A 17,490-nucleotide genomic window follows, 5' to 3' on the forward strand; every position below is an offset into this window, starting at 1 on the left:
TAATGCAACTCCTCCTCCCCTTTTACCTTCCTCTCTATCTCACCTGAAGCATTGATATCCTGGGATATTTAGTTACCAATCATGCCCTTCCCTCAACCAAGTCTCAGTAATAGCAAGAACACCATACTGCCAGGTACTAAAACAAATGCAACTCAGACCACCAGTCCCTTTGCGTTCTTCATCTGCTCCCTGCCTACTCTTCCCTTTAGTCACGCTGACTTCATGATCTGGTTCCTTATGGCCTTTAGTTACTACCTCCTTCTAGTCCACTAACCACCTCATTTGGTTCCCATCCCCCTGCCGCATTAATTTAAACTCTCCCAACAAGTGTGAGCAAAAGTACCCCCAAGTACATTGGTTCCAGTCCAGCCCAGATGTAGACTGTCCAATTTGTAATAACTCCACCTCCCCAGAACTGGTCTCAATGTCCCAAAAATCTGAACCTCTCCCTCCTGCACCATCTCTGAAGCCAAGTACTCATCCTGTCTATTCTTTCATTTCTACTCTGACTAGCACGAGCCACTGGTAGCCATCCTGAGATTACTATCTCTGACATCCTACTTTTTAACTTAGCTCCTAACTCCCTAAATTCTACTGTGGGACCACATCCTGTTTATTACCTACTTCATTTGTGCCTAAATGCACTATGACAGCTGGCTATTCACCCTCCCCCTTTAGAATCTTCTGCAGCCGATCTGAGACATCCCTGACCCGTGCATTTGGGAGGGAACATACCATTCTGGAGTCTCATTTTTGACCACAGAACCGCCTATCTACTACCCTTACAATTGCATCCCCTATGACAATAGCCTTTCCACATCCAATGACAGAGATGCAAGTTTGATTCCACCCTTGGGTGACTGTCTATGTGGAGTTTGCACATTCTCCCCATGTCTGTGGGGGTTTGTAAAGTCTCCCTGTGTCTGTAGGCATTTTCTCCAAGTGCTCTGGTTTCCTCTCACAGTCCACAGATGTGTAAGTTAGGTGGAGTGGCCATGCTAAATTGCCCAGAGTGATTAGGGATGTGCAAGCTAGGTGGGATAGCCATGGGGAATGCGGAGTTGCAGGGATTGGGGTGGGGGTTTAGAGGGTCTGCATGGGATGCTCTTTGGAGAGTTGGTGTGGAATCAGTGGCTTGAATGGCCTGCTTCCACACTGTTGGGATTCTATGATTCCTCCTCTTGAAAACACATGTTTTGGCATCAATCACTTTCTGCATTAGTGAATTCCACAGCTCACCACTCTGTGGGTGAAGCTATTTCTGTTCATCACAGTTTTAAAAGGATTGCCCCTTGTAAGAATGACTGGTCAGGCAAGTTGAAGCCTTAGAGAATCCTTGGGTTTATAAATAGAGGCAAAGATTATAAAAACAAGGAAGTCATGCTATACTTCTACAAAGGATTGATCAAATCACATTTGGCATATTTTGGGTATCTTATTCATGACAAGATGTTAAAACCCTGGAGAGTGTGAAAATGATTTACTAGAAGGATTCTAGGAATGAGGGATTTTACATACAAGGATAGATGAGTGGAGAAAATTAAAAGGTGAAACAAAACAGAAATTGCTGGAAAAGCTCAGCAGATCTGGCAGCATTTGTGGAGAGAAATCAAAGCCAACATTACAGTCGAGTGACCCTTCCTCCGAACAGTTAAAAAGGTGACCTTATTGAGGGTTAAAATTACAAGGCGACCTTATCGAGGTGTTCACAATTATGAGTAAAGAAGGGTGTTCTGTCTCCACTAGGTGGTATGTCAATCCAGGATTGTCAGCAACAGAGCTGGAAATGAGATGAGGAGAAACTTCTTTACCCATTAAAAATGTTAGGATTTGGTATGTGCTGCCTGGGAGAGTGGTGGGGGTGAATTCCAATTCCAACGGAGTTTCATTAGAGAGCTGGATATGTATGAGGAGGGTACAGAGATAGAGCTGGAGAATGAGACTAGCTGGATACCTCTTTTGGGAGCTTGTACAGACATGATGGGCTGAACAGCATATTTCTGTTCTGTAAAATTCTATGGTTCTAGACTCTCCTAATCTTTATTTTGTCTGCTAACCAATTTTCTAACCACATCAATACACAACCCTGATTCCATGAACTTTAATTGTACATATTGATCTCTTATGTGAAACTTTGCCAAAAACTTTCTGAAACTCCAAATGAAACACATCCACTGGCTCCTGTGACCAACTCTGAGTTACATCCTCAAAGAATTTCAATATTGATCTTATGGTCCAAAGGGCCTGTTCCTATGTTGGTATGATAGGCATCATTGATGAAACAATTGAAGATGGTTATAGAACACCAGCCTGGGAAATTCCTGCAGTGATTGCCTGGAGCTGAAATGATTGACATTTAACAACCAGAACTCCACTGAACTATGTGGCAATATCACCATGCTAAATGTGACAGACTTTGACCATATCTAGCAACTCAAGACTGGTATCCATGGGTAGTCAACAGCAGCAGGACTATACTCCAGCACAATCTGTAACCTCATGGCTCTGCATATCCCCCATTCAACCATTACCGTCAAGCCAGGGGATCAACCCTGGTTCAATGGAGAATTCAGGGGGGGCATGCCAGGAGCAGTACAGGCAGACCTGAAGATGAGGTGTCAAGCTGGTAAAGCCACCAAACAGGATTATGGTCAGTATGACTACAAACAGCAGAAAGTAATTTTTTGTATTCATTTTATGGAATGTGGGTGTCACTGGCTCGGCCAGCATTTATTGCCCATCCCTAGTTGTCCATGAGAAGGTGAGTTAAGCTCCTTCTTGAACTGCTGCAGTCCATATGCTGTGGGTTGACCCATAATGCCATTACGGGAGGAAATCCAGGATTTTGACACAGCAACAGTGAAGAAATAGCAATATGATTTCCAAGGATGGTGAGTGACTTGGAGGGGAAATTGAAGGTGATGATGTTTCTATAGATGTGCTGCCCTTACCCTTCTAGGTGGAAGTGGATGTGTATTTAGAAGGTTCTGTCTGAGGATCTTTGCTGAATTTCTGCATTGCATCTTGTAGATAATACACTCCTGCTGTTAGTGAACATTGGTGGTGGAGGGAGTGAATGCTTATGGATGTGTTTCCAATCAAGTGGATTGTTTTGTCCTGATGGCGTCAAGCTTCTTGAATGTTGTAAGGGATGCACTCATTCAGGCAAGAAGGGAGTCATTCTATCATGCTCCTGACTTGTGCCTAGCCGATGGTGAACAGGCTTTGAGGAGTCAGGAGATGAATTACTTGCCACAGTATTCCTAGCCTCTGACCTGCTCTTGGAGCCACTGTGTTTATGTGGTGAGTCTAGTTGAATTTCTTGTCAACGATAACCCCCAGGATGATGATTCAGTGATAGTAACACTATTGAATGCCATGGAACAGTTGTTAGTTTGCCTCTTATTGGTGATGGTCATAGCCTGACATTTGTGTGGCACGAATGTTACTTGCCAATTGTGAGGCCAAACCTGGATATTGTGCAGATCTTGTTGCAGTTGAACATGGACTGCTTCAGTATATGAGGAATCGTGAACGTCATGCAATCATTGGTGAATATCCTCAGTTCTGACTTTATGATGGCGGGAAGGTCATTGATTAAGCAGCTGAAGATGGTTAGGTCAAGCACACTCCCCTGAGGAACAGCTACAGAGATATCCTGGGGTTGAGATGACTGACCTCCAAAAGCCATGACCATCTTCCCATGTGTCAGGTATGACTCCAAACCCTGGAGAGTTTGCCGCCTGATACCCATTGATTCCAATTTTGTTAGGGCTTCTTGATGACATGCTCTGTCATAGAGTCATAAAGTCGCAGAGATCTACAGCACGGAAACAGACCGCTTGGTCCAACTTCTCCATTGAATGCAGCCTTGTTGTGAAGGGCTGTCACTCTCACCTCACCTTTGGAATTCAGTTCTTTTATACATGTTTGAACCAAAACTTTAATAAGGTCAGTTGCTGAGTGGCTTGGCAGAACCCAAACTGAGTGTCACTGAGCAAGTTATTACTGAGCTGGTGCTGCTTGATAGCACTGTTGATGATGCTTTCCATCACTTTACTGATGATCGAGAATAGACTGTTGGGGCTGTAATTGGCTCGGTTGGATTTGTCCTGCTTTTTGTGTACAGGGTATATTTGGGCAATTTTCCACATTGTCGGATAGTTGTCAGTGTGTAACTGTACTGGAACAGGTTGGCTTGGGGAGTGGCAAGTTCCAGAGCACAGGTCTTCTGCACTATTGCTGGAATATTGACAAGCCCTTTACAATATCCAGTGTCTCCAACCATTTCTTGATATTACATGAGTGAATCGAATTGGCTGAAGACTGGCATCTGTGATGCTGGCGACCACTGGAGGAGGCTGAGATGGATCATCCACTCAGCACTTCTGGTTGAAGATTGCTATGAAAGCTTCAACTTTATTTTTTGCACTGATTTGCTGGCCTCTTCCAAATTGAGGATGGAGATATTTGTGGAGCCTCGTCCACCACCATTAGTGATTTGATGTGACAGAACTGCAGAGCTTAGATCTAATCCATTGATTGTGGGATCATTTAGCTCTATTTCTTGCTGCTGATGCTGTCTGACATGCAAGGAGTCCTGTTTGGTGGCTTCACCAGGATGACACCTCATTTTTAGGTCTGCCTGATGCTGCCTCTGGCATGCCCTCCATTGAACCAGGTTGATTCCCTGGCTTTATGGTAATGGTTGACTGGGGGATATACCAGGGCATAAGGTTGTGCTGGAGTACAGTTCTGCTCTTGTTGATGGCCCACAGCACGTTGTGGATGCCTAGTGTTACGTTGCTAGGTTTGATCGAAGTTTGTTCCATTTAGCATAGTGAAAGTGCCACACAACACAATGGAGGTTATTCTCAAACTGAAGGTGGGACTTGTCTCCACAAGGACAGTGCGGTGGTCACTCTTACCAATACTGTCATGGTCAGGTGCCTCTGCAGCTGGCAGATTAATAAGGATGAGGTTAAGCATGTTTTTCCCTCTTGGTTCCCTCACCATCTGCTACAGACCCAGTCTAGCATCTGTGTCCTTTTGGACCTGACCAGCTCGATCAGTAGTACTGCTCCTGAGCCACTCGGTGGTGGACATTGAAATCCCACACCCAGAGTACATTTTGTGTCCTTTCCATCCTCGGTGTTTCCTCCAAGTGTTGTTCAGTATGGAGGAGCACTGATTCATCAGCTGAGAGACGAATGTACTCGGTAATCAGCAGGAGGTTTCTTTGCCTATGTTTAAACTGAAGCCATGAGACTTCATGGGGTCCAGTGTCAATGTTGGGGTTTCCCAAGATAACTCCTTCCCAACTGTGTACCACTGCACTGCCACCTCCGCTGGGTCTGTCCTGCTGCTGAGACAGAACACATCCAAGGTTGGTGATGGTGGTGTCTGGGACATTGTCTGTAAGGTATGATACTGTGAGTATGACTATACATGGCTGTTACTTAACTAGTCTGTGAGACAACTCTCCCAATTTTGGCACTAACCCCCAGAGGTTAGTGAGGAGGGCTTTGCAGGATTGATAGGGCTGTTTCTGCTGTTGTCTTTTCTAGTGCCTAGATCGATGCCAATTGATCAGTCCAGTTTCATTTCTTTAGACTTTGTAGCGATTGGTACAATTGAACGGCTTGCTAGACCATTTCAACTCCTGACTCAGTACGGTTTTGAACTCTCGGCCTCAGCATGGGCATGAAGTCCCAGCTCTATGTGGATTGGAACTCCTGGCCTCAACATGGATTTGAGTACCTGGTCTAAGTGTGCACTCGAAGTACTGGGCTCAGTGTGGACACAAACTCCTGGTGTCACAAAGCTAGTCCCTTTTTTTGATTAGATTTGCTACAGTATGGAAACAGGCTCTTTGGCCCAACAAGTCCGTAACAACCCTTCGAAGAGTAGCCCATCCAGACTCATTCCCCGACCCTCATTTACTCCTGACTAATGCACCTAGCACTTCGGACAATTCAGCATGGCCAATTCACCTGGACTACATATCTTTGGATTGTGGGAGGAAACCCACACAGACACACAGAGATTAGATTAGATTAGATTATTAAAAGTGTGGAAGCAGGCCCTTTGGCCCAACAAGTCCACACCGAACTTCCGAAGCGCAACCCACCCAGACTCATTCCCCTACATTTACCCTTCACCGAACACTATGGGCAATTTAGCGTGGCCAATTCACCTAACCTGCACATTTTTGAACTGTGGGAGGAAACTGGAGCACCCGGAGGAAATCCACACAGACACGGGGAGAATGTGCAAACTCAACACAGACAGACGCCAGAGGCTGGAATTGAACGCAGGTCTCTGGTGCTGTGAGGCACAGTGCTAACCACTGCACCACTGTGCCGCAACTCCTAAAAGTCGCTCCTTGGCTCAAGGAGACTCGGTCCTTTGATATTTTTCAGAGGGACAATAAACCAGGTCGGGCTCCGATCAGTCTGGTTTGGTACAGAGATGAGAAGGACCTTGAGAGGACTTTTGTTTCTGTGAAAACAGATGAGACTTCAGGCCAAAGTGGTCTTGTTTTAGAAGGGACCTGTATAAAGAAAGGGGAGTGGTCAGCTCTCTAGCTGAGCTGAGCAGTTTTAGTTCACTCTTGAACTGATTGGAAGTTCAACAGGGAGCTGTGTGAAAGCTCTCTCTTTCTGCCCTTCAACTTCAACCTGTAAGCATGTGTTCCATTTATACTGGGTTTTAAAGGGAGTTTCCTTATTGGAATTGTTGTGTATATTTGGAACAGCATTATTAAGTCCAGTTGGATAGGCTGAATTCTATAAGGGATCTTTTATTTGTGTTTTATTGTGTAATTTTGTGAATAAATTTTTTGTCTGTTTTAAAATCTAGTAGTCAACCTAGCTAACTAACGTCAGGTAATTTTCAATGTACACTTACCGAAACAAATTGCAAAGTTATGGTCTGGAGATGACTGCTTACGAATAGTTTAAGTGGTCTGGCCTGGTCCATAACACAGGCCTCAGTGTGACCTTGAGCTCCCGGCCTCAGCGTGGACCCGAGCTCCCGGCCTCAGCGTGGACCCGAGCTCCCGGCCTCAGCGTGGACTCAACTTTCAGCACTCTTGGCCTCGAGGTAGTGAGCTCTGGGTTGGAAGGACTGTTATTCTCAAACCTTATGTTTCTCTCTTTTCTTAGGAATTTGTACTTAAGAATTTGTAGTTAGGTGCCGTGGTAACTAAGATGGTGTCATAAGCGACGACTTGTAAGCCTTTTACTGTACCCATGCGAGTACATGTGGTGATATTGTTATAGGAGGGTCAGTATCAGATTGGAGAAAAAAAATGGATTAAATGCAGAAAACTAGAAATAATGGTAATTGGTCATTATATAGCCTGCTGGATGGTACATGGTGGCATTTCTCTGGGGTCAGTGCTGAGGGCACACCTGTATCGCATAATGTGGGTATTGGAGTATAGTATGAATATCAACTTTCTTCATTGATACCAAACTTGGAGCTGTGGAAGCACAGAGGATGGATACGTATTGCTTGCAACAGAACATAGATGGGTTAATGGAATGAACAGACGTGTGACAGATGAAATTTAACACAAAATTGTGAGGTCTTTCTTTTTGACCAAAGGTGGGCCATTTAAACTTCAGACAGAATCTTATCAGGGTCTGACTAACGTAGCTTGCAGCGAGATATCTGACAAGTGAGCCTGGGTGGATTCAATTCAATACTTGCTCCAGATGATCTCCATGTTGGAACTTGGTCACCAACAGCTCACAGCATCCCATGTGGGTAATGGCCATACACCTACTCCATAGACATTAGCATGTGGCATGAGCTGGCCTCTATAGAAAGCATAGAATCAAAACATCCCTGCAGTGTGGAAACAGGCCATTCAGCCCATCGAGTCCACACCAACTCTCCGAAGAGCCACCCACCCAGACCCACCCTGTATTTTCCATGGCTAAACCACCTGGCCTGGACATCCCTGGACACTATGGGCAATTGAGTAGAGCCAGTCCACTCAACCTGCACATCTTTGGATAGTGGGAGGAAACTGGAGCACCTGGAGGAAGCACATGCAGATGTGGGATGAATGGGAAAACTCCAAACCTGGGTCCCTGATGCTGAGAGGCAGCAGTACTAACCACTGAGCTACCATGCCACCCATATCACATTTCCAATTCACTTCCAAGTTGATTCTGCATTTCAGTGCTGCACTTTGGGCTGTACTGGCAACTACCATAGTAGTGCTGCACCCAGCCTAAGGACTGGAGGAGGCCTCATAGTATTCACTCACTTTGGGTCCACCTGAATGCTCGCAGGATGTTGCTGGGAATGGAGGGTTTGAATTATAAAAATAGACTGGAGAGGCTGGAGTTATAAAATGATGAGGAGAACAGATAAGGTAAATAACAAGGGTCTTTTCTTTAAAGTGGAGGACCCAGGCAGGGCATATTTTTTAATTTGAGAGGGGAAAGTTTTAAAAAGGATATGAGGAGCAACTTTTTTACACAGAGAGTGGTTCGTGCGTGGAATGAATTGCCAGAGGAAATCGTGACGGCAGGTACAGTTGCAACATTTAAAAGGTGTTTGGATAAGTACATGAATAGGAAATGTTTGGAGCAATATGGGCCAATTGCAGGCAAATGGGACTAATTTACTTTGGGAACATGGTTGGTGTGGACTAGTTGGACTGTCGGGTCTTGTATCCATGCTCTATGACTCTATGGTGTTATGAGGAGCGGAGTTGAGGCCAACACGTGCTCAGCTATGATTGTTTTAAATGGCTTGAGGGGCTGAATTGCCTACTCCTGCTCCTGGTTCTTATGGTCATGTGAACTGCTTCCATATATTTGCATATATTTGCATCCACTCTTAAGCAAGAAGCCCAACAAAGCTAGGACAAATGTTCGGCACAACATCGTGGGCCGGAGGGCCGGTTCTGTGCTGTATTGTTCTATGTTCTATGTTCTAACACTATACACAAGATCGTGTCACCAATGCCCTGTGCAATTGTAGCAAAACTTTCCCACTTCTTTTCATTTCATTTCTTTTGTAATAAACAGGACTATTCAATTTGCCTTCCTGTTCACTGGTTGTACCTAATGTTTTGTGACTCATGTACCAAGACACTCAGATCCCTGGTGTATCACAGTTTTGTAACATTTGTCCATTTAAATAACAAACTGCTTTATCCTTCCGGTCAAAATGGACAAGTTCACATTTTCATACATTTTATTCCATCGACCAATTTTTTGCCCACCATCTAAATCTTTTATAAATTCTTTATGACTTTCTCACAATTTGCTTTCATACCTATTTTGTCAACAAAAATTTAGCAACAAGACATTAGTCCTTTCATCCAAGTCATTGATAGGGATTGTAAGTAGTTGAAGCCACAACACTGATCCTTATGACACTCCTCCGTTTACAGCTTCTCTACCTGAAAAAGACTATTCATCTCCACTGACTACTTTTTGTTAGACATCAATCTTCTATCCTCAATGTGACCTTATTTTGTGTCATAACTCTTGATGTGACATGTTATCATATAGGGTGTAGCTTTGCTTGCTGAGCTGTAGGTTTGATATCCAGACGTTTCAGTACCTGGCTAGGTAACATCATCAGTGGGGACCTCCAAGTGAAGCAAAGCTGTTGTCTCCTGCTTTCTATTTTTATGTTTTATATGAAACATATAAATAGAAAGCAGGAGACAACAGCTTCGCTTCACTTGGAGGTCCCCACTGATGATGTTACCAAGCCAGGTAATGAAACGTCTGGATATCAAACCTACAGCTCAGCGAGCAAACCTACACCCTAAACCTCAACCTGAGCTACAAACCTTCACAAACCTTGCATATTATCATATGCATTTGGAAATCTAAGTATACCACATCTATATTTCTTCACATTTCTGGTTATTTTACTTACCCTAAATAAAATAGTCAAAAATGATTTCCATTTCACAAGTTTATGTTGACTCTGGCTAATTGTACTGAAATTCTCTAAGTGCTAAGCTATAACATCCTTAATAGATTCCAGCATTTTCCTAAAAACAGATGTCTGGCTGACTGCCCTGTAGTACTCTGCTTTCTGTCTCTCTCCTTTTTGGGTGAGAGGAGCGATATTTCCAATTTTCAAATTTAATGGGACCTTTACATAATCTAAGAAATTTTGAAAATTAAATTAAGTGTGTCTAGCATCCACCACTACTGGTTTTCAAAGCCAAGGATAAAAACTGTCAAGTCTTGGTGACTCATCAGTCTTAAGCTCTAATAGTTTTCTCAGAACCCTTTCCCTGATAATTGTGATTGCTTTAACACTCTACCATTTCTTACTTGAGTATTACTAATTCCACAGACTCACGCTTTTCACTTTTGATACTTGTAAATACTTGTAAAAACTCTTATTTTCTTGTTTAAATTTTTAAATAGCTTCCTCTCATATTCTTAACTCCTCCATCAGTCTCTAAATTAAAAATCACACAACACCAGGTTATATTCCAACAGGTTTATTTGGAAGCACTAGCTTTCAGAGCGCTGCTCCTTCATCAGGTGGTTGTGGAGTATAAGATCGTAGGACACAGAATTTATAGCAAAAGTTTACAATGTGATGTAATTGAAATTATATATTGAAAAAGACCTGCATTGTTTAAGTCTCTCATCTTTTAGAATGGGCATATTGGTTTCAGTTCTTTCATATATGTGCTATCATCTCAATTGGACACTATCCCAACTTCTTTCATTAGCCACAGACTAGTGTGTGTCTTACCCCAGAGTATTCCTTTCTCATCGGGATTATTTCTGCTAATCCTTTTCTACATTTCTGCACAGTCTGTCGGGTACCGACTTCACTCAAAGATCCTGGGAAGAGCTGACAAACGTTATCAAGAAAAATCAGATGCTACTAACTTTGGATTTAAGCTACACATTTCCGGATCATTCTGCAATAAGTTTATTGGCTGCTGCTCTGAAGGACTCTGAGTGCAGACTACAAACATTAAAGTAAGTTAGAAAGCCAATCATAGCAATAATAACTATAACCATTAAAGTCTATCATTTCTGATTCAAAGAATCACGTAATCATCATTGAATCCCTAGGGTGTGGAAGCAGTACATTCAGCCCAAAAAAACCCACACTGACCCTCCGAAGAACATCTCACTCAGATACAAACCCCCACCCTGTCCCTGTAACCCTGCATGTTCCCAAGGTTAATCCATCTAATCTACATATCCCATGATTCTATGGGTTACTTAGCATGGCCAATTCACCTAACCCTCAGATCTTTGGATTGTGGAAGGAACAGGGAGCACCTGGAGGAAACCCATGCAGACACAGGGAGAATGTAACAACTTCACACACACAGTCACCCAAGGCTGGAATTGACCCTGAGTCCCTGGCGCTGTGAGGCAGCATTGCTAACCACAGAACTACCATGCTGCCATACAATGCTGTTTCATCCTGTTCAACTGACCTCTCCTTCAAGTTCCTCCAACCTTTTCTTTGAACTTTCCTGTGTCAAAAATTATTGCAAAGCCATTTTAACAATGAGGACACATTGTCTTTCTCCCACATGAAAGCAGAACTTTTTCCATCAGTGCTTAAAGCTTTCAATGAGACTCTAAACTCTTAGGCTGCAGTTGCAGAACATTGTGTGTGGTTTGTAATTATTTCCCATGATAGACTCTACAGGGGAGTGGAATTCTAACATCTTAATGCTCATAGCAGACACATTTTCATCATGCAGTCTCCTCTACATTGGGGAGACTGGACGCCTTCTCACAGAGCAGTTTAGGGAACATCTCTGGGACACCTGCACCAATCAACCCCAACGCTCTGTGGTCCAACATTTCAACTCCCCCTCCTACTCTGTCGAGGACATGCAGGTCCTGGACGTTCTCCACTGCTGCTCCCTCACCACCCGACGCCTGGAGGAAGAATGCCTCATCTTCCACCTCGGAACACTTCAACTCCAGAGCATCAATGTGGACTTCACCAGTTTCCTCATTTACCCTCCTCCCACCTTACCCAAGTTCCAACCTTCCAGCCCAGCACCATCCTCATGACCTGTCTTACATGCCAATCTTCCTTCCCACCTATCCACTCCACCATCCTCTCTGATCTATCACCTTCATCCTACCTCCATCCACCTATTGTACTCTTGGCTACCTTCTCCCCAGCCCCACCCCCACCTCCCTCCCATTTATCTCTTCACCCTGAAGGCTCCCTGCCTTCATTCCTGATGAAGGGCTTTTGCCCGAAATGTTGATTTTCCTGCTCCTCGGATGCTGCCTGACCTACTGTGCTTTTCCAGCACCACTCTAATCTAGACATTTTCATCATTTGCATGTTGATCCTGACTAATTTTCATAGAATCCTTCCAGTGCACAATCAAATCTTCACCAACCCTCTGAAGAGCATCCCACCCAGACCCAGTCCTTCACCCTCTAATCGTTACCCTGCATGTTTACCATGGCTAAACCACCTAACCAGTATATCCCAGGACACTATGGGGCAACTTAAAGTGACCAATCCACGTAACCTGCACATCTTTGAACTGTGGGATGAAACCTGAGCACCCAGCAGACATGGGGAGACTGTGCAATCACCACCAAGACAATTCCCTAAGGCTGGATTTGAACCCGTGTCCCGAGTGCTGTAAGGCTGTAGTGCTAGCCTCTGAGCCACTGTGCCACCCTGCCACCCCGCCACCCCAACTGGTGTTATTGCTGGAATGTGAATACTGCTGTCAAAACGTGAATTCATGACACAACTGTCTTTGAGAAGTTGATGGTATGGAGTCGTGCTCTGAATGGTTCCTGAAGATGCCTCCCATTTCATTATTTCGCCACTGTCCTGGTTTGGGTGAATATCCTAATGTTGTCAGCCCACGTGTGCTATAACAAGCTGTGTGATGCCTTCATCTAGAGGCATAAAGTTATAGACATCTACAGAGAATAAAAAGCCTCTTTGACCCACTGTGTCCATGGCAATTGAATACAAACACCTAACTGTTCTAATCCCATTTTCCAACAGTTGGCCTATTACCTTGTATGCCTTGGCATTGCAAGTGTACATCTAAATCTATCTTAAATGGTATGAGGCTTTCTGCTTTGACTGCCCTTAAACGTAATGAGTTCCAGATTACTATTTCACACTGGGTGAAAAGTTTTTCCTCACATTGCATAGAATCAAAGAATCAGATTGAACAGGATAGGCCTGTTGGACCATTGAGTTTGTACTGCCAAAAATATACTAATTACTACACTAGGTCCATAGTCTTCAATGTTATAACACTTCAAGTAATCATCAAGTACTTTTTAGAGGCTGCGAGATTTCCCATCTCAATTACCTCCCAGACTGGGCATTCCAAACCCCCACCACCAAAGGTTGCAAAGAATTTTCCTCAACCCCCCCTTTAAACCTCCTGCTTTTCACTTAAAATTATGCCCATTATTGTGGGCCATCCACTGAAGGGGAATAGATGCTTTCTATTTGCCCTGTCTGCGCATCTTATAATCCTATACCCATCTATCAAGTCCCCACTCAATCCTCTCTGCTCCAAAGAAAATAACCTAAGCTTACCCAGCTTCTGTTCAAAGCTGAAATGCTTCATTCTGGGCAACATCTCAATGAATGTCCTCTGCACCCCCTCTGGTGCAATCACATCCTTATCTTGTGTGGTGACTATAACTGCACCCAGTACTCCAGTTATACTAAAGTCCTGTACATCTCCAGCACGACCTCCCTGTTTTTATAATCTATGCCACGATGGATCAAAACAAGTGTTCTTTATCCCTTCGTAACTACTTGTTATGTCCTCCCTTATAGAACATAGAACATAGAACAGTACAGGCCCTTTGACCCTCGATGTTGCGCCGATCCAAGCCCACCTAACCTACACTAGCCCACTATCCTCTATATGTCTATCCAATGCCCATTTAAATGCCCATAAAGAGGGAGAGTCCACCACTGCTACTGGCAGGGCATTCCATGAACTCACGACTCACTGAGTAAAGAATCTACCTCTAACATCTGTCCTATACCTACCACCCCTTAATTTAAAGCTATGCCCCATCATAATAGCTGACTCCATATGTGGAGAAAGGTTCTCATGGTCAACCCTATCTAAACCCCTAATCATCTTGTAAATCATCTTTACTGGATTTGAGCCCAAAAAACTAGCTTTAAACATAGAAATAATTTAAAATAATTTTACAGAAGTATAGATGTTTTCCTTTTTTTTTCTGGACAGCACCAAAAAATGCTGGGTTTTATTTCATCCTGACATTTCAAAATGGCTGCATCTGCCCCTACTCACCACTCTAAAAGCCAAAATATCTGAGCTGCATTTTTGTTTCAATGCTTGATGTAGAATCATAGCATTTTACAGTATAGAAGGAGGCCATTTGACCCATCCTGCCTGTACTAGCTTTCATAACATCTACCCAGTTTGTCCCATTCTCCAGCCCTATCTCTGTCGCCCTCTAAGCTCATCACTTTCAAACATTTATTCGGTTCTTTTTTGAACCCCCATATGGAATCTGCCTTCATCCCTCTCCATTCCAAATTCTTACAACTCTGAGTTAACTCGACACATTTCACTCCTAACTCTCTTGCTGACAGCCTTGGAATTATGACCCCTAGTTACTGACATACCAACTAATAGAAACAGACTATCCTTCTCTACCCTTTCAAAATTTTGAACATCTCAATATAAAGGTCATCTCTTAATCTTCTCTGCTCCAGGCAGAATAAGCCCAATTTCTCTAATCTTTCTTGTATGTAAAATTCCTCATTACGGTAAGGTTTTAGTAAGTCTCATATGCACTCTTTCCAAGATGTTAACATCCTGTCTTAAATAAGGTGTCCAGAGTGTTCACAATACTCCAAATATAATCTGACCAACGTTGGCATGAGTTGGTCCCCCAAGCTCCGTTAGTTTAAACTTGGATCATATGCATCTTGTTTTGTACCATTACCGGGTTCCCTGATAATTTCTCTCTCAGTATGTTGATTTCACAATGGATGGATACAAATTGGCTCAGTAACAGGAAATGAAGACAGGGAGATAGCTTGTCTTGATGTCATTCAAGAACCAGTTTTGAGTCCGTTAATCTATTCAAGTTTTAGAACCAGCTTACAATATGAAGTGGGGAATAGATTAGATTACTTACAGTGTGGAAACAGGCCCTTTGGCCCAACAAGTCCACACCGACCCGCCGAAGCGCAACCCACCCATACCCCTACATTTACCCCTTACCTAACACTACGGGCAATTTAGCATGGCCAATTCACCTGACCCGCACATCTTTGGACTGTGGGAGGAAACCGGAGCACCCGGAGGAAACCCACGCAGACACGGGGAGAACGTGCAAACTCCACACAGTCAGTCGCCTGAGTCGGGAATTGAACCCGGGTCTCAGGCGCTGTGAGGCAGCAGTGCTAACCACTGTGCCACCGTGCCGCCAGAATATCATCACAAAGTTGTAGATGTGATGAAACTTGGCAAAGTAGTAGATAATGTTGAGCTTAGTTGGAGGTTTCAGGATGACATACAGAATGGTGAAAGGAGAGAAACATAGTCATATAAACATAGAGCCAAAAGGCCCATCATGTCCATGCTGCCCAAACAAACACAAGACTTTACTAATCCCATTTACTGCACTTGGTCCTTAGTTTACTGTGCTCATCCAGACACATCTTAAATGTTGGGAGAGTAAGTGCTTCCACTACCCACTCGGGCAGCCAGTTCCATATTACCATCAGCCTCTGGGTGACAGAATTTTTCCTAGGATCCCCTCTAAAACGACTGACCCATTATATTAAAATTATGCCATCTGTCTTCGACATGTCTGCCATAGGGAAATAATTCTCACAATGTATCCTCTCTGCTCAATTAGACCATCCATTAGTCTTCTCTGCTCCAAGGAAAATGAATCCAGCTTATCCAGTCTCTCTTCATAACTGAGAATTTCCAGTAACATCCTAGTCAATTCCCTCCACACCCTTGCCAGTACAATCATGTCCTTCCAATCAATTAGAATAAGGTGTTGAATTTTATCTGTGGCCTAATTAATGCTCTACAAAATTGCAGCAATACTACTCTAATCCTATATTGTATGCCCTGGCTAATGAAGGCAAGCATCCTGTTTGGCTTTGTCACTACCCTGTCTACATTTGTTGACACATTCATGGATCTGTGGACTTGTACACCAAGGTCCCTTCGTTCCTCTCCACTCCGTTAGTCACCTTTTCCAAAAACTCAATTAAATTAATCAGATAGACTATCCCTGGTCAATCCTTGCCTTTCTAACTGTTGACTAATCCTGTCCCTCAGATTTTTTTCAATAATTCCTTGACCACTGACATCAGACCAACTGGTGTGTAATTACCTGGCCTATCCCTGCTGCTCTTCTTGAACAAAAGAACCACATGAGTTATCCTTCAGTCACTGGCCACCTCAACTTTGGCCAGTCAACTATTAAATATCTCGAAAGGGCTCCAGCAATACCCTCCCTTGCCTCCCATAACAGCCAGGGATGCACCTCATCAGCCCTTGAGAATTTGTGCATCAGCCCACTAAAACAATTCATGTCTCCTCCTTATTAATCTTAACGTGATGTAAAACCTTAACATCCCAACTGAAATCTCCAGTTACAATGTCTTTCTGTTTTGTGAGTACTGATGGGAAATATTTATTTGACACCTCACCCACATTCTCTGGCTCCACACACAAATTCCCCCTTTGGTCTCTAATTGACCACAGCCTTCCCTGGTAGTACTATTGTTCTTAATATGCTTAGGGATACTTTGTGGCCTCTTTCTCTCTCCTAATTTCTCTTTTAAGCACTGTCCATTATTCTTAATGTTCCTGATGCCTCCCCCCCCAACCCCTTGTTTTTTAATACTCTGTACCCAAAATATGCTACTATCTTTTGCTTTATCAAATTCTTGATATCCTTGGGCATCTACCCTTGCCCTTTACTCTTAAATGAACATGCTGATCCTGAATCCTCTCCATACTACATTTAGTAAAGTCCACTTTCCAAATGTTGACTTGCCTGCAAGTAGCTGCCCAAGAGTATGTTTGCTAGATTCTGTCCAATGATATTGGAATTGCCTTACCCCCTTATAGGAGCGACCCAGATGGGACATAATATGCAGGAGACGGTAGACTTCAGGAACACAGCTGTTTCATGCAGGGAGTGGCATTCAAGACATTACGTGCAAATGCATTTTACTCTAATACAAACAAATTCTCATTTTTAAAATATTTTCCTTGTCCCTCTCTGAAACTGCAACACACATTCCCCTCCCCCCATATACTATTGAGTGAATCGTGTGGGTTATCCAACTGTGATTGGATCTTTCATACATCATTGTATATCAGCAATTTGCTTGCTGCCATGTTCTTATTGCACTATATTGGTGCACAAGATGCTTAACCTTTTCACAGAGATTGTGTCGCCCTCGGAAATACCAAGCAACCTTTATGTTTAGTTG

General features: G+C 43.5%; 1 protein-coding gene across 2 annotated transcripts in view; it reads left to right on the top strand.

Annotated features, from left to right (window-relative positions):
- LOC132831249 (NACHT, LRR and PYD domains-containing protein 3-like) overlaps nt 1-17,490 on the top strand; it is a 131,243-nt gene that overhangs the window by 69,842 nt on the left and 43,911 nt on the right. For both annotated transcript variants that reach the window (XM_060849263.1, XM_060849264.1), the window contains one exon: nt 10,818-10,988. In XM_060849263.1, coding sequence (XP_060705246.1) covers nt 10,818-10,988 — 171 coding nt within the window. The remainder of the gene's footprint in view (nt 1-10,817; nt 10,989-17,490) is intronic.

Source organism: Hemiscyllium ocellatum, chromosome 33 (genome assembly GCF_020745735.1).
Source record: "Hemiscyllium ocellatum isolate sHemOce1 chromosome 33, sHemOce1.pat.X.cur, whole genome shotgun sequence".
Lineage (NCBI taxonomy): Eukaryota > Metazoa > Chordata > Chondrichthyes > Orectolobiformes > Hemiscylliidae > Hemiscyllium > Hemiscyllium ocellatum.